Raw genomic sequence first — 25,524 nt, forward strand, 5'->3', positions numbered from 1 at the left:
TTCAACAGTTATTTTGCATCAAGGGCCTAAGAAATCAAAATTTTCAGCTGCAAGAAAGTACTCCTAGACAAGACTGAGCAATTGACAACAACAATGAGATAATCAAGAGAAGTAAAAAGTTTTTCTTTTGTAGTCTTACTCCTCTTGAAACTTTTGAAAATAGTGAAGATAATAAGACAACAACTTTAATGGTGATGTGTGGAAGGGTAAGATTACAGGGTGCATGGCTCAGGTGGGGTAAGAAGTTCTGGGGATTGAGGTGTAAATCCTTGTGAAGGGCCTGAGGTTTTCAGGGGGAACTGCATGTCAGTCTGAATCATAGAGATGGAATCTTGATGGCAGAAACTGTATGTAGAGGTCTCAGACAGCTGGTGTAGACCTTCAGTAACATACTCCTGTCGGTCAAGTGCCACAGTGGTAGATCCTTTCCCTGCTGGGAGGACAACCTGAGTAATGGTTGTGAGCAATGCTACGTGTGAGGAATTCTTGGAAGGCTTGTAAGGGATGATTTTGAGATAGTGGTGGTGGATAAAGCTGGGATCATGGTTGGAACTGCTCAAGGCACTGTCCAATGTCAGGTTTGCTGTTGGAAAGATCTTGAGATTGGGTTGCAAAGTGACATTTCCAGTTGACATTATATGTAAGTGAAAGTAGGTCCTTGTCCATAAGTTAAATGTTTTGTGTGTGTGTGTGTGTGTGTGTGTGTGTGTGTGTGTGTGTTCTCCTGCCACTTCTTGGTGAGTAGATTTTTTTATCTATCCAATTCATTAGATTGTCAACAACTGATTGATGTGGACATCATCCTTCTTATGGAACCCTCTTGTCAGTCTTTGTCATATGCTTTCTACCTTTGGTTCTAATAGTCCACTTGCTTATTTATATGTACCACCCAGATTAATCAACACTTTGCTTCTACATATCCCTACCCCATGACTCATATTCCTGTGAGCCTCCTACCACCACCTACACCAGCCCTGTAACTGGCAACACTACACTATTAAAGGAAGAGCCACCTGTGAAACGACTCATGTCACATACCAGCTGTTACGTAAACACTTTTCAGCCTTGTACATCAGCATGTCTACCACCAAGTTATCAGTCAGGATGAACAGGCACAGGCAGAGGGTGTATACCTGCAACACGAAATATCCTTTGCACAGCATGCTCTACAATTTTACAGCCATGACCTCATGCCTGTTTCACCACACATGCCATGTGGATTCCCCCTCCCATACCAGTTTCTCAAAACTCCGCAGGTGGGAACTAGTGTTACAACACATTTTTGTTCTTGCAATCCACCTGCCCTTAATTTACATTAATTCCTCCTGTCTAAGCATTTCTTCACAGTAACTACTCCTTTGTTCACTCCATTTTAGTTTTCTGCATCTTTCATTTTCTGACATGTCTATTTTTCACCATCCCCCCTCCTACCTCCATTAAATATGATGCACTTAGCTTTTCACTCTTATTAACTCAAGCAAGATGTTTTAGCAGTAATGTCTGCCATGCGTATTGCCTTGTCTTCCACCTTTAAGCTTTCAGGTTTTCAAATCTCATACAGCGCAGTCCCCAACAATCACCTTTTACTTCTCATCCCTTCCAGTAAGTCTTCTCTCACCCTTTTACTAAGCCACGTCAGTTCTTTACCTTCACCCCTTTTCCTTCCCCTTCAATTCTTCTGCTGGAAAAGCCACTGGCCCTGTAAGCTTGTGTAAGTTAAACTTTTCTGTGTGTGTGTGTGTGTGTGTGTGTGTGTGTGTGTGTGTGTTTTCTCCTGCTGCTGCTGCTTGGTGAGTAAATCTATCCAATTATCTATCCAGTTACCTTATATTGTCAAAAATTGGTTATTTAAAGTTTATTAATAGCTTACTATATCTTTAACCTTGGTTTTAAAAAAAATACCACAGCAACATAGGGCTTTCAAACTCTCTGTTACCAATTTGGTATTATTCCTATAATGAATATAGTTGAGGAATGTAAAGAAAATTGTCGAATATGTACGACAGGAGTTCCACAGATTCAGTGAAATACTTTTTCAGTAGTCCAGAATAAAGATGAACAATGACACTGCAAATGATGATTTTTTTTTCTCTTTTTTCCTTTCTTTTTAGAACTCTGTACCTTGATCAGTAGAAATGGAGTCCTCACTGGATCACTCTGTTGTCTGTCTGTCTGTCTGTTTATTGTTAAGAACACTTTCTCTGGAATGTGTACATGTATCAAGTTGAAATTTATGTCATATACTAAAGTCTATGGTCCCTCGGCAGTGCAAAAAACATAAGCTTCTAAGTCATTGCAATAAAAACATACAGCCATTAAAGTCACTTATTTTCATACTCAAAAACTCACTCATCAAAATCCATATGGTACCTCTCGTAGATTCAAGAAATTCAGCAAGAAGCAATGTTTCACCATACAAGCAGAGGAAATAAATACAAAAATTGTTAAATTGTAGTTGTATCACATAAGAAATATCATTTTGCCATTACAGCTCACAGTGCATTCATCAATTGTCAAAAACCTAATAGAAAAATATTACTGCATGCAAACATAAAATGTAAGTTGCAGTCACGTCTTAGTTAATAGACTCTTGATTCCCAGGATGGATGAACTAAGCAAGTTTGTATGAAACCCTCAGAGCACAAGTCCTACTCACACTTGCCAACTTTTTTTAATCACATGTAAGCTTTTTGTATTATTTGTTACTACAGCAAAATTTCACTGTGTGTTTATAACTACATTCCCTAATTATAGCCTTGTCTCATGCCCAAATACTATCCGTTTGCTGCAAAAACAACATAAACTCTTTTCAGAAGTTTTTATGTTTTGAAAATGCAACTGAAACCAAATTCATACGGTGATTAGATCAACTTGTTTTAATGTAACAGATGTGTATGTAAAATATTAATATAGAATTTTGTCTAAATTTGGAATCCAATTGCAATAATTTTTTTTAAAAATTACAACAACAAATTCTTTAATACTCAATTTCCCCAACCTTAAACATTTCATGTTTTCAAACAAACTCTGCAGTTATTATTTGCAACAGAAACAATATAGCTTAACTTACCAGCCCTGGGTGAATGTAAACCCAACAAATGGCAAATGAAGGGCAGAAAAAACAGCATTTGATGTAGGAGGTACAGCATCAGAAGTTCGAATGTCAGTGTCATCAACATCAAAATTTGAGGTATCAGTTGGACTGCTGACCTCTGGAATGTAAGGCGCACGACTGTCTCGTATTGTTTCCCAGTCGAGGCCCTCAAACCATGGGTGGTTCTGAAAGGAAGGTGTAGCTCAACTTTTCTTTTCTATATAATTCTAAAATGTAATAAATACAAAAATTTTGAAAATTTTGCTTATGAATAAATAAATCTATGAAACGGTTTGATGTTTACCTTGAAGTCTTCAATTCCATGTTGACCTAACCTAAATTCTGAACTACAAATAAGTCTTTTCATCAGATCTTTGGCTTCTTCAGAGACTTCCAGACCCATATCTGTTGGGAAGTCAAAGCAGTTCTGTAAGGAAGCATAACATTTTAGCCCTCAATAAATATCAACAGGTCTGTATGTCTCATAACAACTGCAGAAAATGTAAGAACACAAAAACACAAAAATTAAAATTAAAGTGGAAAGTGGTATAGAAATATCATCAGACAGAGCAAAATGAAAACAAAGATTACAATAATGAACACTTCTGTTAATAACATAATGCCAAACACACTTAATCAAAACACAGTACAATATTTAAAAATTCGAGTTTGTGCTTCACACAGTGCAGTAGTGTGTGTAACAGGACACTGAAGAATACCGTATTTACTCAAATCTAGGCCGCACTATTTTCCGGTTTTTGTAATCCAAAAAACCGCCTGCGGCCTAGAATCGAGTGCAAAGCAAGCGGAAGTTCTGAAAAATGTTGGTTGGTGCCGCCAGAACTAACTTCTGCCGTCGAATATATGCTACACAGGCATGCTTTGTAGGCACAAAGATAAATACTGGCACCAAAACCTCTGCGTCAATAAATAAATTTAAAAAAAAATGGAAGATGAGCTATTTTCCTCCGCTCTGAGTTTCGACCACTGCATTAGGTACATTATCCAACGAAGTAAATACAAATTCCGTATTGTTCATCTGTGAATGTAGCAGCATTTCAATGTACTACGAAAATCCGACTGGCAAAACTGTTTGGGATGTTTGTCAATATGGCCAACTCTACGTTCTGAATTTTTTCCTACCTGTGAGAAGAGATGGTTGCTAATAGGAACTTTTATGAATTGTGAATCACATGCAGTATTCTCTTCACCATAAGAATAACACGAATATAAACATTTTGCCATGTATTGTTTCGTGTTTGCTGCTATCTCATTTAAATCTTGTGTGCCTAATAAACTACGAAACTAGAGTGAGACAACAGCAAATGCGGAAGAATATATATATCATGTCATGTTTATATTCGTATTATTCTTATGCCTAATAGTGATACAGTCAGAAATGAAACATGGCAATTGACTAGATTTTTAAATCTAAGATGACTCTAATTTCTGTGCAGAATGTAATGTACTAAAGAGGCGCCTGCAAAGCTTTTCAAACGGAGAAAAATTTTCACCAAACTCTCATTCAGAATATCATCTATCACACGCAGTCTATTATTTGGTTCTTGTTGATCATTATCAAAGAAAGCAGCAGTGTAAGTAACGACAAATAGCAGTCTCTTGCCATTGTTTTGCTAATGACGGATTCCTCTCTCTCTCTCTCTCTCTCTCTCTCTCTCTCTCTCTCTCTCTCTCTCTCTCTTTTTCTTTTTTTTTTAATTGTAAGCGGGGGTAGTGCACACAAAAGCAATCCATACCGCGAGTGGCGACAGGCCGTAAGCACGCACTAACAGAATGCGACAAACAATGCATGACACAGTACAGTAATGCATTTTCAGCTTAGAGTGACGTAAACACCTATAACAAAGAAAATGGCGCTTATCAGATCAAAGAAAAATAAGCACTCCATTCAAACCAGATGAAGCACGTGAAAAAGGAAGGGTAAAATATGGACGGGAGCACCTGACGCATAGCAATGGCTACCTGGTAAACCTTAACTGCTAAGCTTACGACTCGAACCAAACTACTGTAGCTGTATTCTCATTCATTCGACCTAAATTTTGTCTCATATTACAATGGACCAACTTTGTTTCGATTTGGAGATGTGGCCTAAAACTTTTCTCTCCCCTTGAATTTCGAGTCTCAAATTTCAGGTGCGGCTTAGATTCGAGTGCGGCTTAGATTCGAGGAAATACAGTAGAAAACAAGCACTGTATATATCATTTCATCTCTGACATTATCCATGGAACTAGAGAGAGCAATAAACTGTAGGGGAAGACCAAGACGGGTATATCTAGCAGATAACAAAGGCCACTGGATGTAAGTGCTACAGCGTGATGAAGAGAGTACTGCAGGTACAAAAATTGTGGTGGACCACATCAAATCAGTCCCAAACTGATGAAATAAAAAAAAAAGAAATTACTATACAACTTTTTTTCAAAATTGGTTATTGCACAATAAAATAACAGAAATGAAAGAAAAGAAGAAAAACAAAAATAACAAAAGGAGTGTGGTTAAACATCAGGTATGACCCAGATACATTCAAATATTCCCAATTGAAGCAACGAAACAACTACACAGAAAACAGTCTCTCGAACCATTCACATCAATGTGACCACCCATCGAAAACCTAAATAACCACCTTCTGCCACACGGATCGCTGTGAGACATGCAAGAAGTGTGTCAATGAGGTTCTGCCAGGTACTTACAGAGACATGGAGCCACGCCAACTCCAATGCCTTGGCCACCTGAACCAGTTTTCTTGGTTGAGGATCAAAGGCACAAACAGCCCAATCAAAGTGGTCCCACAGATTCTTGACTGGGTTTAAATCTGAGGAGACTGGTGGCCAGGAGACTGCTGTAAACCCACCCTACTGTTCTTTGAACCACATGTGTACACAGAAAACTGTGTGACATCTTGCACTGTTCTCCTGGTACATGCCATAATGCTGAGGAAAAACAAACTGCATGTAGGTTCAAATGGCTCTGAGCACTATGGGACTCAACTGCTGAGGTCATTAGTCCCCTAGAACTTAGAACTAGTTAAACCTAACTAACCTAAGGACATCACAAACATCCATGTCCGAGGCAGGATTCGAACCTGCGACCGTAGCGGTCTTGCGGTTCCAGACTGCAGCGCCTTTAACTGCACGGCCACTTCGGCCGGCACTGCATGTAGGGGTGGACATAGTCTCCAAATATAGAAGCACATCTGTGCTGATCCACTGTGCCTCCCAGAATCATGAAATCACATAGGGAATGCCCTCTACCCTGGATACTTTCACCCATTCTCATAGTATGTCTGCTTTCAGACATTTCACACTGTACATGCCAACAGTCATCTGTCCAAAGCAGCATAAAATGTGATTCATCTGTAAAGGCCACCTGTAGCCACTCATTAGACATCCAGTTTTGGCACTGATGTGCAAATTCTAGCCTTTGTTGCCACGATGAACAACAGTCAGCATGGATGTACAAACCAGGCACCTGCTGCGGTGGCCCATAAGCAGCAACATTCGCCAAATGGTTGTTGGGGAAACATGGTTGTTAGTCCCTTGGTTCACCTGGGCAGTCAGTTGCTCAAAACTTTTAACTCTGTTTGCCCGTACACATCTCCACAGTGGTCGTTCACCGCTGTCACGGTGCACCATAGTTGTCTCAGCTGCAGTTTTAAATAGCATCATTTTGTCATTCACAGTATACTTAATCACAGCAGCACGCAAACGGTTTACAAACCTAGCCGTTTTGTAAACGTTCCAACCCTTGGCCTGAAAGCTGATGATCATGCCTTTTGGATGTCAGATAAATCACTCCGTTTCTGCAATATGACAACTGCACTGTTTTCTGCGTTCCTCCAGTGCTAGTGCTGCCACTTGACATCTGTGAGTGGTTACTGCATGTTGACGTCAAACACAGGCAGTGGTCACATAAATGTGACTGGACAGTGTATAACTGCCATTGTTCTCTGTCTGATAGTTCTCAAGTACGAGAATAGACTTTTGTTATAAGAAAATTATTCATGAACCTTTTTAGAAAATTCCTTCAGTCAGCTTCCAAGTACTCTCCATTAGATGTGATGTACTTGTCAAGTCTTTTTCCCTACAGTTTGACGCATGTTTGGAACTCTTCAGTTTGGTATCATGCAGTGGCCTTTGCGAACCTGTTTTTACCACCTCCACATCATCGTAATGCTTCTCTTTTAGCAGTTTTATGATTCGCGGAAGTAGGAAAAAGCGGCATCACTCTATATATGTTGGATAGGGAGGATGGGGAATGGCAGACCATTCCTGAGATGTCAAATAATGGGTGACTCATAAGCCCGTGTGTGCAGAGTTGTTGGCTTGATGAATGAACCAGTCACCTGATCACCAGAGTTCCGGGGATTTCCTTGACATATTCACTCGCATATGTCTTAAAACTTCGAAATAAAACTGCTGGTTAACAGTCTGGTCAGGGGGTACATACGAGGAGCGTTTAAAAAGTCCGTGCAAAAATAAAAACTACTTGTGTGTTTGGGGTAAACTCTTTATATTTTTCGACATAGTTTCCTTTTAGACTTACACACTTCATCCAAAAGCGTTCTAATTTGTTGATCCCTTCCGAATAATAGGAACTGTCCAAGTCTGCAAAATAGCTATTAGTTGCTGCAATCACCTTCTTGTTTGAATAAAATCTTTGTCCCGCCAGCCATTTCTTCAAATTGGGGAACAAACAGTAGTCCGAGGGAGCAAAGTCTGGAGAATAGGGGAGGGGGGGGGGGGGGGGATGTGAAATGAGGTGGAATCCTATTTCCATTAATTTTGCGAGCACAACTGCTGAGGTGTGTGCTGGTACAATGTCGTGATGGAAAAGGACTTTTTTGTGGTCCAATCGCCGGTGTGTTTCTTGCAGCTCGGTTTTCAAACGGTTCAATAATGATGAATAATATGCACCTGTAATAGTTTTCCCTTTTCCAGATAAGTCAATCAGGATTATCCCTTGCGAATCACAAAAGATAGTCACCATAACCGTTCTGGCTGAAGGAATAGTCTTCACCTTTTTCGGTGCAGATTCTCCCTTGGTAACTCATTGTTTACATTGATGTTTGGTCTCAGGTGTACAATAATGTATCCACGTTTCATCGACAGTGACGGAACGTTGCTTAAAGTCCTGCGGATTCTTCCTGAACAGCTGCAAACCATCCTCGTATCACTTCACACGATTCCGATTTTGGTCAAGCGTGAGTAATCACGGAACCCATCTTGCAGATAGCTTTCTCATGTCCAAATGTTTATGCAAAATATTATGTACCCATTCATTTGAGATGCCCACAGCACTAGCAATCTCACGTACCTTAACTCTTCCGTCCTCATGGATTTTATCAAGGTTTCTGGAGTCGTAATCTCCACAGGGCATCCAGAACGTTCAGCAGCACTTGTGCCCATATGACCACTCCGAAAATTTTGAAACCACTTATAAACTGTTCTAATTGAAGGTGCAGAGTCACCGTAATGTTTATCAAGCTTCTCTTTAGTCTCCTGAGGCATTTTGCCTTTCATAAAGTAATGTTTAATCACCACACGAAATTCTTTTTTACCCATTTTTTAAAATCACTCTACTTTCTTGATTCACACGGATGCCAAACACAAAGAAATAAACCAATATTGCTGAAACTTGGTGTGTGTTCTTTCCAAAGATGCTACTAACTAAACATGACCTTGATACGAGCTGGTGGTGCCATCACTCGGACTTTGCAGGGACTTTTCAAATGCCCCTCGTACTCACGACGTACAATTCCACAAATATCAAAAATACAATGATTATCATCAAAAAAATGGCTCTGAGCACTATGGGACTTAACATCTGTGGTCATCAGTCCCCTAGGACTTAGAACTACTTAAACCTAACTAACCTGAGGACATCACAAACATCCATGCCCAAGGCAGGATTCGAACCTGCGACCATAGCAGTCGCGCGGTTCCGGACTGCGTGCCTAGAACCGCTAGACCACCGCAGCCGGCAATGATCATCATCTTCACATTCAACTTCACTTGGCTTGTTTTTTTAAAGTCCCCCACTGGCTTGATGCTTGCTTGGTTTCTGGGTCATACCCACAACATCATCTCTCTTCACCTGTAACTATGGACCACTTTCACTCTGCAGTGGAGTTTGCACTGATAATTCCTTGTTTCATAGTCTGCCCCTTGTTCTAAAGCATGGCTATGTATGGGAAGGAAGGCTGAGGAGTTATAAATTGCTTCCAGTCACTAAGGCAGTTGGTTTTAGGTGACCATCACCTGGTGTATGTTTAATTCTTTTTATTTGTGGTGTATCCACCTACTCTGGTTGAGTATTTTCCTCATGGACACTAACCGGCTGCAGCAACATTCACCTGGTTTGTGGCCAGTGTTCAGGGCCCCGGTGCCCCCAAATGGATTGTCTCCCATTCTTTGGCTTACAAGGAGAGGTTACTGATTGGGCATCAAACTGTGAGAGACCAGTTTCGTCAGAGGGCTATGATCCTATGATCGAGAGAGCACATGATGACTGCACATAAGTTTAGGTATTGGATTAGCTTTTTCGCAGGAGTGGTTGTCCATATACTGAGAATGCTTAGGAGATCCTCAAAAAGAGGGGAGTGGGGGGGGGGGACCTCAATTCAAAATCTAAAGAAGAAGAAGAAAAAAAAAAAAAAAGTGACAGCTCAGGGCGCTAAGCTCGCCAGGTACATACACATGAAAGAGCCGTGGATGTGGATGATCAAGGGGCAGGAGGGAGTTGATTCCTTAATCACAACCAAAACCAGAGTCTCTATGTCGAATCTGTTAGTCTCTCATCATCTTCTTCAATGTTCCTCTATTTAAGGGCCAATCTTGGCAGTTATGTCTGATTTTAGCTCATATTAGCTCATATTTAATAAGGTTTTATGTAAAGAGATTCTAATATTAAGAATACTGTGCTCCACACAGTGGAACTTCAATTTTACGTTCTCCAGTTTTATATTTTTTGTTATTCTACACTATAAATTTTTAGCCCCTGTGAAAAACCCATAAGATCACTGCTAAAAATTCCCCAATTTTACATTTCTTCCTAGTAAAGTTTACCTCGATTCTAAGTTCGTTCTTGACATCTCGCGTGACGTTATCATATTTTCTTCCTATTGACATATGATGTGACTGAACGAGGTGTAAGTGGCACAAAAGACAGACAGTTTGCACCACAGTTGGTGATAGAGTTAAGGGAATATTTTAAGCCATTGTGGAGAGGGAGACATGAGAGAAGAAGTGCTTATGTAATCCATGATCAGTGTTGCTATCACAACTTGCAGCATTTAGCTTCACTGTGCAATTATGATTCAACTACTGCTAGGGTGCAATGATAATGGAAAAACAAGACAGTTGATGCGAAGTGTTCCGGACCAAGCCAACACGTGGCAAAGGGGCCCAGCCACCACCTTTTCTTATGCCACTTATAACTCAATCTCATCTTTATGCATGTATTTCTGATGTTCTGTATTCAGCAACAATATCAATTGTCAACCCTTTAAATTCAGACATTGAGTCTCAAAGAATATGCTTGGTCATAATCAAGGAGATGAAGGGCTTCTGGCTGGTGAACTCTTATTGGTTGGCAGCTTGTTAAGTCACCCAATAGCCAGCGCAGCCACCACACCACACTAACACACATGAAATGAGCTCATCTTCTGAATGTGTGGAGAGGAGGAGTGGGCCTTCAACAACAGGAGTGCAGGTAGGGGTGAAAGCATTTTGTAAAGTGCTGAAAACATACTTTTCGTGCAGATGGTGTGCTATGATGGAATTGTCACATGGAAAAAGAACATGATAGCACATTTGAAAGAATTTCGTGTCCAAATCTGACACAATACAATTGCAACAACTACATACACTACTCATGTATAAAATTTGCACCACACACTGTAGATCGTAAAGACTGGCAGCACTGTTAGGGGGTATGAAGTGAAATTGTAGCACCTAAACTTCCTTTCCAATTTACATTTCCCACACTGTACATAAAATCACTGAGCTGATTTCTAATAAGCTTGTAACATCAATTGGGGAAGTAAACTCATTTTTTTACGTCACTGTTTCTCACATCAAGCCTAAAATAACACTTTAACAGTGGTGAGCATATGAAGTGCAGCTCGTAAGAAAAGCATTAAACAATAACAGCAATGGTGATAAAGTTTGTCATTAAGCAGATGTCAACATTTATGCTTACGGTTTAACCACTTAGCTGTTGTGATGTTTTTGATTTAATTCAACACGTTCATAAGTTTTTGCTTTTTTTTGTGTGAGCAAAAAGAATTATCTCTCAAAAATGTGTGTTTTGAACATATAATTTGTGGTTGTAGCATGTTGGAAAATAGCTGGATTACCTTGTACCCAGATATCAATTTCAATTGTTTGATAAGATTTTACTTGCTGTTACGTATCTATGAGATTCGCTAAGAACTAATGAAATTCATTACCACAATTATTGTATAAACATTGTATTGTACATTTAATTTCCTTCATTTAGACAGATTTTGTACAAAGTATTGGCGAAGATTGAAAATTTTTAGTCGTATATGCCAATTACATGTGTGTGTGCTTGCATTTTGGGGGGTTTTAACATTTTCCTCAGTTTTGTGTTTTTTACATCCGGACAGCATGAAAATGTAAAATATGGGTGTCACTGTATATACAAAGTAATTAAACTTATCATGTTACCATGTTATTAATCTTAAAGTACAATAATAAGAAATCCAGGCATCATCATTTGAGTGAAAAAATTCTTACCTTATGATTCATTATCTTCCCATACGTCTCCACAAGTGATTCCGCATAAAATGGGGTCTCACCATACAACATTTCATACATACAAACACCAAGCGACCACCAATCACATTCAGGACCATACCTTCCCTGTCCATCTTCCATAGCCTGTAATAACATCATCAAATTTTGTATTATCATTAATTTCTTACATCCTTTCAACGGACAACATTTATAACCCAATGCAATTATCACACTTCAATACATTCAACACAAAAATCTAGTCAGCAGACCCCATTACATCTTCCAGTAAAAAGTAACAGTCTGAAATTCTATTGTCATACTTCAGTGAAAGATTTTACTGAAAAACTGAGAATATTCTGGTCCTATGTAAAATCACAGAGTGGGTCAAAGCCATCTATTCTGTGACTCTTCAACCAGTTTGGCATGACGACGGAAGACAACAAAAAGAACTCTAAAGTTTTAAATTTCGCATTTCAGAAATCAATCAAGCAGGGGGATCATACAGGCAGATAACTGTTTGATGGTCGCACAGACTTCTATGTGGAGGAGATAGTAATAGGTATCACTGGCATAGACAAAAGCTGAAAACAAGTAAGTCAAAAGGTCCGGATGGAATCCCAGTTCAGGTTTACAAAGAGTACTCTACAGCAATGGCCCCTTACTTAGGTTACATTTTCCGTGAATGTCTCACCAACACACAGCCCCAAGCAACTGTAAGAAAAGTGCAAGTGATTCTTTTATATAAACTAAACTCTGCCCGAACAGGCCACGGAGGCCCAATGGTACCGACCGGCCGCCATGTCATCCTCAGTCCACAGGCATCACTGGATGCGGATATGGAGGGGCATGTGGTCAGCACACCACTCTCTCAGCCGTATGTCAGTTTCCGAGACCAGAGCCGCAACTTCTCAATCAAGCAGCTACTCGGTTTGCCTCACAAGGGCTGAGTACACCCCGTTTGCCAGCAGCGCTTGGCAAAGTGGATGGTCACCCATCCAAGTGCTAGCCCAGCCCGACAGCGCTTAAATTCTGTGATCTAACGGGAACCGGTGTTACCACTACAGCACGGCTGTTGGCTGTGACTCCTGTGCATAAGAAGGGTAAAAGAACAGACCCACAAAATTACAGACCAGTATCCTTAACATTGATTTGCTGCAAAATTCTTGAACATGTTCTAAGTCCAAATATAATAAATTTCCTTGAGACAGAAAAGCTTCTGTCCATGAATCAGCAAGGATTATAGAAACATTGCCCTTGCAAAACTCAGTTTGCCATTTCCTCCTGATATCTTGTGAACCACAGCTGAAGGGGTACAGGCAGATTTGACAGTCAAAGATTTCCAGAAAGTGTTGCCCAGGGCGCCCCACAGCAGACTGTTAACAAGGATTCGAGGATATATAATAAATGCCCAGATATAAGAGAGTTTTGAAGACCTCTTAAGTAACAGAACCCAATATGTTGTCCTCAATGACGAGTGTTCATCAGATACAAGAGTAATGTTAAGAGTGCTCCCTAAGAGTGTGACAGGACCTCTCTTGTTCTCTATGTACATACGAGGGACACTCAATAAGTAACACAACACTTTTTCCTTTTCCCCCCTTAAAGCAGGATGGTTTTATTCAGGATTCTAATGCACCATATTATTCCTCATTTTTTTGGCTACATAACCCTAGTTTTCAACATAATCTCTATTCCATGCAACAGCCCTATGCCATCTTATTGGAAGAGCCTATGTGGCTGCGTGGTATCACTATACTGGTCAACACTGCAGCCAACATCTTACTGCATCAATAACCAAGTACTGCTTCCCACGCATACTTCATCGGGTCAAACTGACAGAAGTTTGAAGGTGCGAGATCTGGGATATAGGATCGATGGGGAAGACCAGTCCAATGAAGTTTTGTGACTCACATTGCTTTTGTTCACTACCAGATCTGCATAGGCATTCTGCATGCACTTATTAATACATGTGATGTTCTGGTTTTGCACCAAAAGAAACTCAACGATATCTCTCTGCTTGGAATGCAGCTCTACTATAGACACCATTTTGAAAGCCACATATAGTACCATCACCTACTAGAACTTCATGAAATTATAAGGGCTGAAGCAGGAATACTCTACAATTCTCCACAGCAAATTTTGCATTTCTTCAACCGAAACTGGCCGACAAAAAAATGTGTTGCATTATGTACTGAACACCCCCTGTAAATAATCTGAGGAATAGGGTGAGCAGGACTCTATCACTGTTTACTGATCATGCTGTCATATATCAGAAAGTGTTGTCACTGAGTGACTGTCGATGGATACTGGATGACTTAGACAGTGCTTCTATTTGGTGTGATGATTGCCAGCTCATTCTAAATGGAAAAAAAGGTACATTAGTGCAGATGAGCTGGAAAAACCATCATATAATGATTGGATACAGTGTTAGTGCTATTCTGCTGGAATGTACGCATAAGGACAGTACCGGTAGTACAAAAGGTGAATGGTAGAGTCTGGTTTAATAGGGGAATTTTAGAAAGGATAAGCTCATCTATAAATGACAATGCATATAGAACACTGATGTGACCCGTCCTTGAGTACTTGTCTTGTTTGAGATTCCCATTGGGTCAGGTTAAAGGAAAACATTGAAGAAATTCAGAGGTGTTCTGCTAGCTTTGTTATTTGTAGGTTTGATCAACATGCAAGTATTACAGAGACGCTTTGCGAACTCAAATGGGAATCCTGGAAGAGAGATGATGCTCTTTTCATGAATCACTATTGAGGAAATTTAGAGCACCAGCATTTGCAACTGCCTGCTGAAGAATTTAACTACCACCAAAATACATTTCACATAAGGACTGCAAAGAAAGATAAGAGAAAGTAGGTCTCATAATGTAAGGAGGCATACAGGCAGTCATATCCTCCTCCACCCCCCCACCCCCTCTTCCATTTCTCCATTTGCAGGTAGACCAGGAAAGGAAATTACTTGTACTGTAAGGAAATTACTTGTACTGTTACAAAGTACCCTCTGCCATGCACCATAAGGTGGCTTGTAAGTATGTGGGTAGATGCAGAGGTAGAGTACATAAATACGAGCATGAAGCAGTTACTTGTGCAGAATGAAAGAATAATATAAACTTAGAAGCCTCCAAACCCCCCCCCCCCCCCCTCCTCCTTGTTTTGTGCATTAGAGGGCACACTAATAGAGCCATTAAATAAAATACACTCTGAACCTCTAGCTTCTGAAATTACTAGTATCTTGTGAGTTAAAAAAGTCATGAGGAAAGGTTAGAGACTAAGGTATAGGTAGATAAATGAAAATACAAGTAGAAACTGAGGTCAATGAAATTTTAAGCACTGCAAAGTCAACTTTCATATTCTAAAGTATCAACAAAAAACTGTAGCAACTCAGAAGCCAAGCATATCAGAAAGAAGTCTACATCTACATCTACATTTATACTCCGCAAGCCACCCAACAGTGTGTGACGGAGGGCACTTTACATGCCACTGTCATTACCTCCCTTTCCTGTTCCAGTCGCATATGGTTTGCGGGAAGAACGACTGTCTGAAAGCCTCCGTGCGCACTCGAATCTCTCTAATTTTACATTCGTGATCTCCTCGGGAGGTATAATTAGGGGGAAGCAATATATTCGATACCTCATCCAGAAACACACCCACTCGAAACCTGGCGAGCAAGCTACACCGCGATGCAGAGAGAGCTCCTCTCTTGCAGAGTCTGCCACTTGAGTTTGTTAAACATCTCCGTAACGCTATCACGGTTACCAAATAACCCTGTGACGAAACGCGCCGCTCTTCTTTGGATCTTCTCTATCTCCTCCGTCAACTCGATCTGGTACGGATCCCACACTGATGAGCAATACTCAAGTGTAGGTCGAACGAGTGTTTTGTAAGCCACCTCCTTTGTTGATGGACTACATTTTCTAAGGACTCTCCCAATGAATCTCAACCTGGTACCCACCTTACCAACAATTAATTTTATATGACCATTCCACTTCAAATCGTTCTGCACGCATACTCCCAGATATTTTACAGAAGTAACTGCTACCAGTGTTTGTTCCGCTAGCATATAATCATACAAAAAAGGATCCTTCTTTCTATGTATTCGCAATACATTACATTTGTCTATGTTAAGGGTCAGTTGTCACTCCCTGCACCAAGTGCCTATCCGCTGCAGATGTTCCTGCATTTTGCTACAATTTTCTAATGCTGCAACTTCTCTGTATACTACAGCATCATCCGCGAAAAGCCGCATGGAACTTCCGACACTATCTACTAGGTCATTTATATATACTGTGAAAAGCAATGGTCCCATAACACTCCCCTGTGGCACACCAGAGGTTACTTTAACGTCTATAGACGTCTCTCCATTGATAACAACATGCTGTGTTCTGTTTGCTAAAAACTCTTCAATCCAGCCACACAGCTGGTCTGATATTCCGTAGGCTCTTACTTTGTTTATCAGGCGACAGTGCAGAACTGTATCGAACGCCTTCCGGAAGTCAAGAAAAATAGCATCTACCTGGGAGCCTGTACCTAATATTTTCTGGGTCTCATGAACAAATAAAGCGAGTTGGGTCTCACACGATCGCTGTTTCTGGAATCCATGTTGATTCCTACATAGTAGATTCTGGGTTTCCAAAAACGACATGATACTCGAGCAAAAAACATGTTCTAAAATTCTACAACAGATCGACGTCAGAGATATAGGTCTATAGTTTTGCGCATCTGCTCGACGACCCTTCTTGAAGACTGGGACTACCTGTGTTCTTTTCCAATCATTTGGAACCCTCCGTTCCTCTAGAGACTTGCGGTACATGGCTGTTAGAAGGGGGGCAAGTTCTTTTGCGTACTCTGTGTAGAATCGAATTGGTATCCCGTCAGGTCCAGTGGACTTTCCTCTGTTGAGTGATTCCAGTTGCTTTTCTATTCCTTGGACACTTATTTCGATGTCAGCCATTTTTTCGTTTGTGTGAGGATTTAGAGAAGGAACTGCAGTGCGGTCTTCCTCTGTGAAACAGCTTTGGAAAAAGGTGTTTCGTATTTCAGCTTTACGCGTGTCATCCTCTGTTTCAATGCCATCATCATCCTGGAGTGTCTGGATATGCTATTTCGAGCCACTTACTGATTTAACGTAAGACCAGAACTTCCGAGGATTTTCTGTCAAGTCGGTACATAGAATTTTACTTTCGAATTCACTGAACGCTTCACGCATAGCCCTCCTTACACTAACTTTGACATCGTTTAGCTTCTGTTTGTCTGAGAGGTTTTGGCTGCGTTTAAACGTGGAGTGAAGCTCTCTTTGCTTTCGCAGTAGTTTCCTAACTTTGTTGTTGTACCACGGTGGGTTTTTCCCATCCCTCACAGTTTTACTCAGCACTTACCTGTCTAAAACGCATTTTACGATTGCCTTGAACTTTTTCCATAAACACTCAACATTGTCAGTGTCGGAACAGAAATTTTCGTTTTGATCTGTTAGGTAGTCTGAAATCTGCCTTCTATTACTCTTGCTAAACAGATAAACCTTCCTCCCTTTTTTTATATTCCTATTAACTTCCATATTCAGGGATGCTGCAACGGCCCTATGATCACTGATTCCCTGTTCTGCACATACAGAGTCGAAAAGTTCGGGTCTGTTTGTTATCAGTAGGTCCAAGATTTTATCTCCACGAGTCGGTTCTCTGTTCAATTGCTTGAGGTAATTTTCGGATAGTGCACTCAGTATAATGTCACTCGATGCTCTGTCCCTACCACCCGTCCTAAACATCTGAGTGTCCCAGTCTATATCTGGTAAATTGAAATCTCCACCTAAGACTATAACATGCTGAGAAAATTTATGTGAAATGTATTCCAAATTTTCTCTCAGTTGTTCTGCCACTAATGCTGCTGAGTCGGGAGGTCGGCAAAAGGAGCCAACTATTAACCTAGCTCGGTTGTTGAGTGTAACCTCCACCCATAATAATTCACAGGAACTATCCACTTTTACTTCACTACAGGATAAACTACTACTAACAGCGACGAACACTCCACCACCGGTTGCATGCAATCTATCCTATCTAAACACTGTCTGTACCTTTGTAAAAATTTCGGCAGAATTTATCTCTGGCTTCAGCCAGCTTTCTATACCTATAACGATTTCAGCTTCGGTGCTTTCTATCAGCGCTTGAAGTTCCGGTACTTTAACAATGCGGCTTCGACAGTTTACAATTACAATACCGATTGCTGCTTGGTCCCCGCATGTCCTGACTTTGCCCCGCACCCGTTGAGGCTGTTGCCCTTTCTGTACTTGGCCAAGGCCACCTAACCTAAAAAACCGCCCAGCCCACGCCACACAACCCCTGCTACCCGTGTAGCTGCTTGTTGCTTGTAGTGGACTCCTGGCCTATCCAGCAGAACCCGAAACCCCACCACCCTATGGCGCAAGTCGAGGAATCTGCAGCCCACACGGTCGTAGAACCATCTCAGCCTCTGATTCAGACCCTCCACTCGGCTCTGTATCAAAGGTTCCCAGTCAGTCCTGTCGACGATGCTGCAGATGGTGAGCTCTGCTTTCATCCCGCTAGCGAGACTGGCAGTCTTCACCAAATCAGATAGCCACCGGAAGCCAGAGAGGATTTCCTCCGATCCATAGCGACACACATCATTGGTGCTGACATGAGCGACCACCTGCAGATGGGTGCACCCTGTACCCTTCATGGCATCCGGAACGACCCTTTCCACATCTGGAATGACTCCCCCCGGTATGCACACGGAGTGCACATTGGTTTTCTTCCCCTCTCTTGCTGCCATATCTCTAAGGGGCCCCATTACGCACCTGACATTGGAGCTCCCAACTACCAGTAAGCCCACCCTCTGCGACCGCCCGGATCTTGCAGACTGAGGGGCAACCTCTGGAACAGGACAAGCAGCCATGTCAGGCCGAAGATCAGTATCAGCCTGAGACAGAGCCTGAAACCGGTTCGTCAGACAAACTGGAGAGGCCTTCCGTTCAGCCCTCCGGAATGTCTTTCGCCCCCTGCCACACCTTGAGATGACCTCCCACTCTACCACAGGTGAGGGATCAGCCTCAATGCGGGCAGTATCCCGGGCAACCACAGTCGTAGTCAGATCGGGGGATGCGTGGGACGAGCTGGCCGTCCCTGACAAACCCCCATCCGGACCCCCACAGTGATGCCCATTGGCAACAGCCTCAAGAAGTGTGACCGAAGCCAACACTGCCTGAAGCTGGGCGCGAAGGGATGCCAACTCAGCCTGCATCCGAACACAGCAGTTGCAGTCCCTATCCATGCTAAAAACTGTTGTGCAAAGAACGTCTGAACTAATCTACAGAGAGTGCAAACAAATCGACACAAAATTTAAACAGTTATTAAAATGCAAGATTGCCTAGTAAATGCAGTAATGCTGCTACTTGCGCACTGCTCACACACTGCTCGGCGGCGGAAGGAGACTGCGCGATTTTACACTATTCAGGTACTAAAACGCGATGTTACAACTCTCAAATACTACAATACGCCCAAAATTTATGAATTAAACAATGCAAGTACCAGAAACACGCAAAGATATTAAGAATTAAACTATGTAACAAATGAGTGAGCTGCTTATCCAACGGCGGCAGGGAGCACACTGGCTGTGACCAACCGACAATGGCCTTTCAAAACAAGAACAGAAGGCAGACGACTACGCGAATTTACACTATTCAGGTACTAAAATGCGATGCTACAACTCTCAAATACTATAATACGCCCAAAATTTATGAATTAAACAATGCAAGTACCAAAAACACGCAAAGAAATTAAGAATTAAACTATGTAACAAATGAGTGAGCTAGGAGTATACGACTTGCTGCTGCAGCTGCTTATCCAACAGCGGCAGGGAGTCGGAAAGAAACTGTGGGATGCAAGCAAAAGTCAATGGTAAAATAAGACATACTTTTAAAAAAATAATCAGAGAGAAAAAAGTATAGGAAAACAGGTATTGACAAAAAAAAGACGAAATTAATGAAAGTAAGAAAATGTTGCAAAGCAGCAAACATGACAATAACACAACAGGTGAAAGTGGAGAAATAGAAGCTGTAGAAGCATGACCTGCAATGGAACGGAAATTACTTTAAGTTAATGTTGCCATTTACCTAAAATATATTTTGAAAAAGTGTTTGCTTATTTAAGACATAATTTATTAAATTTTTTTGGTATTAATTTTAGATAGAGCAGTTTCTGGTACAAACTACTAACTTAAATACCACATCTGAAACTAAAATAATTCCATATTATGTCCCTCAATGAGTATGAAAACTCAGAATTATGTTATCCTAAGAAGGCTACAACAAATTTATTTATGAGTTCATCCGAAATTTAAATTCAACTTTAATTCTGCAACCATTTTGTATATCCCCTACTCAACAGTTTTTGAATTACTTTCCCGTTCCTTCAGCCCCCTGTATCTGTAACTACTTCTTTTACCCAAAGAAAAAGTAGTTTTAAAAAGTACATAGGGCAGAGATTCAATCATATTTTTAATTTGTGTGTGTGTGTGTGTGTGTGTGTGTGTGTGTGTGTGTGTGTGTGTGTATGTGTGCGCGCGCGCGCGCGTGCGTGCGCGTGTGTGTGTGTGTGTAAAAAAAGGGAGGGAGGGTGTCGACCAAATTCCATTTGTTCTTATTTCAGAGTTTGGTAAGTAAGCAGCCAAACTCCGGTTTTCCTGTTTCATAGGTTATTTATGCCTGTCCAGTGACATTTTCCCTGTGTATATGTGCTTATTTACTGTCTTCTTCTGGTATCTTTTACATTTCCTTTGTTTGTCTTCCAGTAAATTTTCATTATCATATTTGTCTTTATGTCCTAGTATTTATTTCTTTTTATCTCCTTTCACCATGATCAGATAATATACTTAATTTTTCTATCCGTTTCATTCTTACTCTTGGCATCCTTGTCTTCAGAAGTTGTAGTCTCTTTTTTAGCCCTTTCAGTTTCTGTTTCAAAATTATATGTAATTTTTCCCCTTTTTATTGCCTTCCCAAAATCTTCTCATTCATTGGCAATTTAAAGTAAACATTATGTCAACATAATTTCATGTCCGTCTTCAGATTTTTTTCTATGGTAACACTAATATTTTTATTACCATTCTGTGATTCAACTCATATCTCCAACCAGCGCCCAAGAAAAAAGAGTTTGCAGCAGTACTCAGATCATGAACATGTGTACGAGATGATGAGTGTGTGTTTGGGATGTACAAGGCCTGTTTTTGGGACACACACAGCCACGTTTCAGGCAGAACAATTTTACTATGAAAAGTTACACTTAAAAACAGATAAGAGAGCAGTCATATAAACTACAAAGGCTTTCTCATAAGGGTATATCTTGATAGATCTATACTGAATCTTTCACACCACAATGGAGTGTATACTCTAATGATACTTTTTGAGATTAAAATTGTATCCAGAATAGGATTTTAAACGTCCTTCAATTCATGAGCAATGTTATGACCAACTGAGTATATACAAGCGATATGCAGATTGTGCAAGTGGCAATGATTGTTGAAGATGCTGTAGTGTATGAGGAAGTATTGTCATTGAGTGATGTCTAAGGTTTGGCAAGGTACCCTAAATCCTTAAAAATGTAAATTAATGCAGATAAGTAGGAAAAACCATCCTGGAATGCTCAAATACAATATTAGTGGTGTGCTACTTAACACAGTCACATTGATTAAATACCTAGGCATAACACTACATAGCAATATGAAATGGATCAAGCATTTAAGGATGGTAATAGGGAAGGTGAGTGTTCGACTATGGTTCATTGGGAGAGTTTTAGGAGAGCGTAGCTCACCTACAAAATAGACTACTCACAGAACACTTAAGCAACTCATTCTTCAGTACTGCTTAAGTCTTCAGGATACCTAGGTTGGTTTAAAGAAAGACATTGAAGCAATTCAGTGGCATGCTGCTAATTTGGTTACCAGTAGAGTCAATAAACATGTGAATATGTTTCATGAACTCAAATGGGAATCCCTAGAGGGAAGACCATGTTCTTTTCACAAAACACTATTGAGAAAATTTGAAGAACAGGCAGTTGTATCTGGCTGCAGAACAATTCTACTGCTGCCAACATACATTTATCGTAAGAACCACAAAGACAAAAAAAGTGATATTAGGGATTGTATGAAGGTGTATAGACAGTCCCCTAGCTCCATTTGTGAGTAGAAATGGTTTGGAAATGACTATTGGTGGTGCATGATAGCCTCTGCCACACACCATATGGTAGCTTGTAGAGTACGTATGAAGATGTTGATGTTATTCAGTATTTCTTAAATTATACCAATTTGTTTCATCTTTACTTCTTAGTTTCTTCCACATGCTTTCTTCCTCCGCTTTCTACAATCTCTCTCTCTCTCTCTCTCTCTCTCTCTCTCTCTCTCTCTCTCTCTCTCTCTCTCTGTGTGTGTGTGTGTGTGTGTGTGTGTGTGTAAATTTGTCGTTTCATTGACTTTTTCTTCTTCTATTTATTCCCTCTTTTTATTCTGAAATGATTTGAATATACCAGTTATTAGACTATTCTTTCCAATGATTCTTTTGCTGCTTCATTTCACACCCTTGACTGCTAATCCTTTCTTCAACACATAATATAACTACTCACTCTTGGCAGACAATACATCTGAAGATATTTCTCATTCCCTCTGCTCCATATTTTGGGGCAAGCCTTTTGGCTCACATAAAGTTTTCATAAAAAACATATAACCTGTCATCTATCTCAATTACTTTAACCTCTTCAGTCCTTTTGCATCAACAATGCTACACCCAAGTTTTATTTTATTTTATTTATTATTTTTCTAGTTCACGGAATAAAATAAATCTGCCGTGCCTGATTGCAATGTATACTTATATCATGTTCTTTCAGTGATGTGCTTGTTTTCTTTTCTGCCTGTTCCTGTTTGCAGCATCTGCTTAAAGAAAGCTGTTTATTGCAATGTCAGCATGTCTCTGACAAATAAAATAATTTCTATTTGTTTGCCCACTGTTGCAATTCCCCTTCTACTTCAAAATGAAGTTCATTCATATAAATATGGCTGGCCATTAAAACTACAACACAATGAAGGCAGCTTTTAACAGTTGTCATACTGCCAGGAAGTGTGCTGCATGCTTGGATACGGAAATATTTAGTAGTTTAGAACAATCTGACAAACTCGGTACGAGGAATGCCATCTACACCTTGTACATAAGGAAAGATTATGTAGCAAGTTTCTCATTCAAATATCACATTTGAATATTTTTTGTCTGCAATAAGACTGTTTTATGCTTCAGAAATGTGTACCAATACATGTCAGAACATGACAGGGCTGGATCATGGCTTATCAAGATAGTGGGTTATCGTTATGCAATACAGATGCTTGTGTTCATCAGCATCCCACAACTGTTATGCATATATCGAACAGATGGGTTACAGAGGGTCATAATCAGTGCCATGAGAATCTCAATAGTCCCACATGGCTAGCACTCGAGAGGTTGGTTGGTTGGTTGGTTGGTTGGTTGGTTGATTGGTTGATTTAGGGGGGGAGGGGACCAAACAGCGAGGTCATCAGTCCCATTTCAGGGAAGGATGGGAAAGGAAATCAGCTGTTCCCTTTCAAAGGAACCATCCCAGCATTTGCCTGAAGTGATTGAGGGAAATCATCGAAAAAACCTAAATCAAGATGGCCGGCCGGATGCGGGTCTGAATTGTAGTCTCCCGAATATGAGTGCAGTGGCTAGCTACCCAAGAGGATAGATATACTGTTCCATAGTCATGCAGGATTGTACAGCCAGGGACTGTACCTTATGTCTCAAAATTTGTTTCTTTGTAGAAAGATATGTATCCACATGGATAATGAAATGACGTCTGAAGCACCATGGACTGTCACAACACAGAGACCATCACTGCAGCGTCCCTTGACGTGGCACTAGAGAGAAGGTAGTGCACCCAGCAGCAACACTGGACACCAGAGATCACCACGTTGTCTTTTTAGATGGGTTGTGGTTCTGCATACACCATCATGATATAAGTAACCATTTGTGGGGGCATCAAGGAGACTCAAAATTGCCACCACTGCATTCATCATTATTATACAGGCCAGCATTTTGCATGACGGTATAGATGCCACTGAGTACATAATACAGTCTCCTATGGTATGTTAAGGCCTGTGGATGTGCCCTATATACAAGGTCTCTTTGACATTAGATTTCAACAATAAAATGTAAGACAACATTCTGCCAGAATTGTCCTGACCTGCCTAGACAAAGAATGTGTTCAGCTGTTGCCCTGGCCAGAAAATTCTCTAAATCTCTCATTCACTGAGAACATAAGGTTATGGGTAGCTGAGACACTACCGTGTCACTATTCATCAGCCACTATGATTGATAAACTCTGGCACAGAGCTGAAGTAGCATGGAATTTCATACCCATAATTATTATCTAAGCTTAGTTCACCATGATGGCCAGCCAGGTTAGAGCCACTGTCACCACATGAGGTGGCAGCTGTGTGTATTAAATTTCAATCTACAAATCTAATGATGTATTCTTCTTACTATACTGTATATGAACAACTGTTACAATTTAATTATTCACTATTCTTCCTGATGTTGCCATTTTAATGACTAGCATTGTAATGCAATTTACCCCCTATTCTCTTTTAATACTTTTCAGACTCCGTCAAAAGCTCAACTGATTAACAAGTACAGTGGAATGATGGTTCATTCAGAGAAGTGAAATCCATTAATTCTTTCAGACTTACATAGACAAAATTAATAACATGTGCATCTCTTTGTTCTCATTATTCATGATGATAAAACATCTTTCTTCCACATACCTCAATTATTTGTAACATCACCACTGAATCTTTCCTACCTTCGTCTGTATAACAGTGTCATGCAGTATATGCCAAAGAGTATCGTAATCAGAACCAACCTCCCATTATTCCATCCACAACATGGCAAACAGTGACAGATATTGTGAAGCATAATGATAATTTTTTTTATAGATGGCAAAAGACTACCGAGGCCTTTATATTCACAAGTAATTAAAATTTTATAGAAATTCAAACTTACCCGAAGAATTTCTGGTGAAATATAATCAGGAGTTCCAACAGCAACATTGCTTTGTACTGTTCCATCCTCAAACAATTTTAAGCATGATCCAAAATCAGCTAACCTAATGTGTCCATTAGCATCAAGTAAAACATTATCTGGTTTTATATCTCGATGAACATATCTTAGATCATGAATAGATCCTATGGCAAGAACCATTTCTGCAATATAAAACTTAGCCATGTCTTCAGGCAAACGGTCCTCAAATTTACTAAGTAATGTGAGCAGATCACCACCACAGTAATAATCCATTACTAAGTACTGAAACCAGATTGTAAAATAATTAGCAACATGTTTATAATCACAGACAAGTTAAACAAAAATTCTTATTTTATTGAAGTGGAGGTTGTTAATAATGCAAGTGGGAAACATTATAATCAATCATTAAATGTTTTGAAACACCAAAGCACTTCTAACGACAGTTAACAAACCTAAGTAAAAACTGTGTAAATTAAAGTAAAGGGAGATCACTGCTGTCAGCTGCATCAGGACATTATGCACAATTAGCTGTGACGAGTGTTAATGTGTGCCAGACTGGG

At 40.3% G+C, this 25,524-nt stretch overlaps 1 protein-coding gene across 1 annotated transcript in view; it reads right to left on the minus strand.

Moving 5' to 3' along the window:
• Positions 1-25,524, minus strand: part of LOC126481445 (serine/threonine-protein kinase Genghis Khan) — a 382,862-nt gene that overhangs the window by 247,068 nt on the left and 110,270 nt on the right. Inside the window, exons 5-8 of the mRNA XM_050105210.1 lie at positions 24,947-25,246; positions 11,872-12,015; positions 3,399-3,521; positions 3,071-3,279 (exon numbers count right to left, since the gene is read on the minus strand). Coding sequence (XP_049961167.1) covers positions 3,071-3,279; positions 3,399-3,521; positions 11,872-12,015; positions 24,947-25,246 — 776 coding nt within the window. The remainder of the gene's footprint in view (positions 1-3,070; positions 3,280-3,398; positions 3,522-11,871; positions 12,016-24,946; positions 25,247-25,524) is intronic.

The sequence above is a fragment of the Schistocerca serialis genome, chromosome 5 (assembly GCF_023864345.2).
Source record: "Schistocerca serialis cubense isolate TAMUIC-IGC-003099 chromosome 5, iqSchSeri2.2, whole genome shotgun sequence".
NCBI classification, from domain to species: domain Eukaryota; kingdom Metazoa; phylum Arthropoda; class Insecta; order Orthoptera; family Acrididae; genus Schistocerca; species Schistocerca serialis.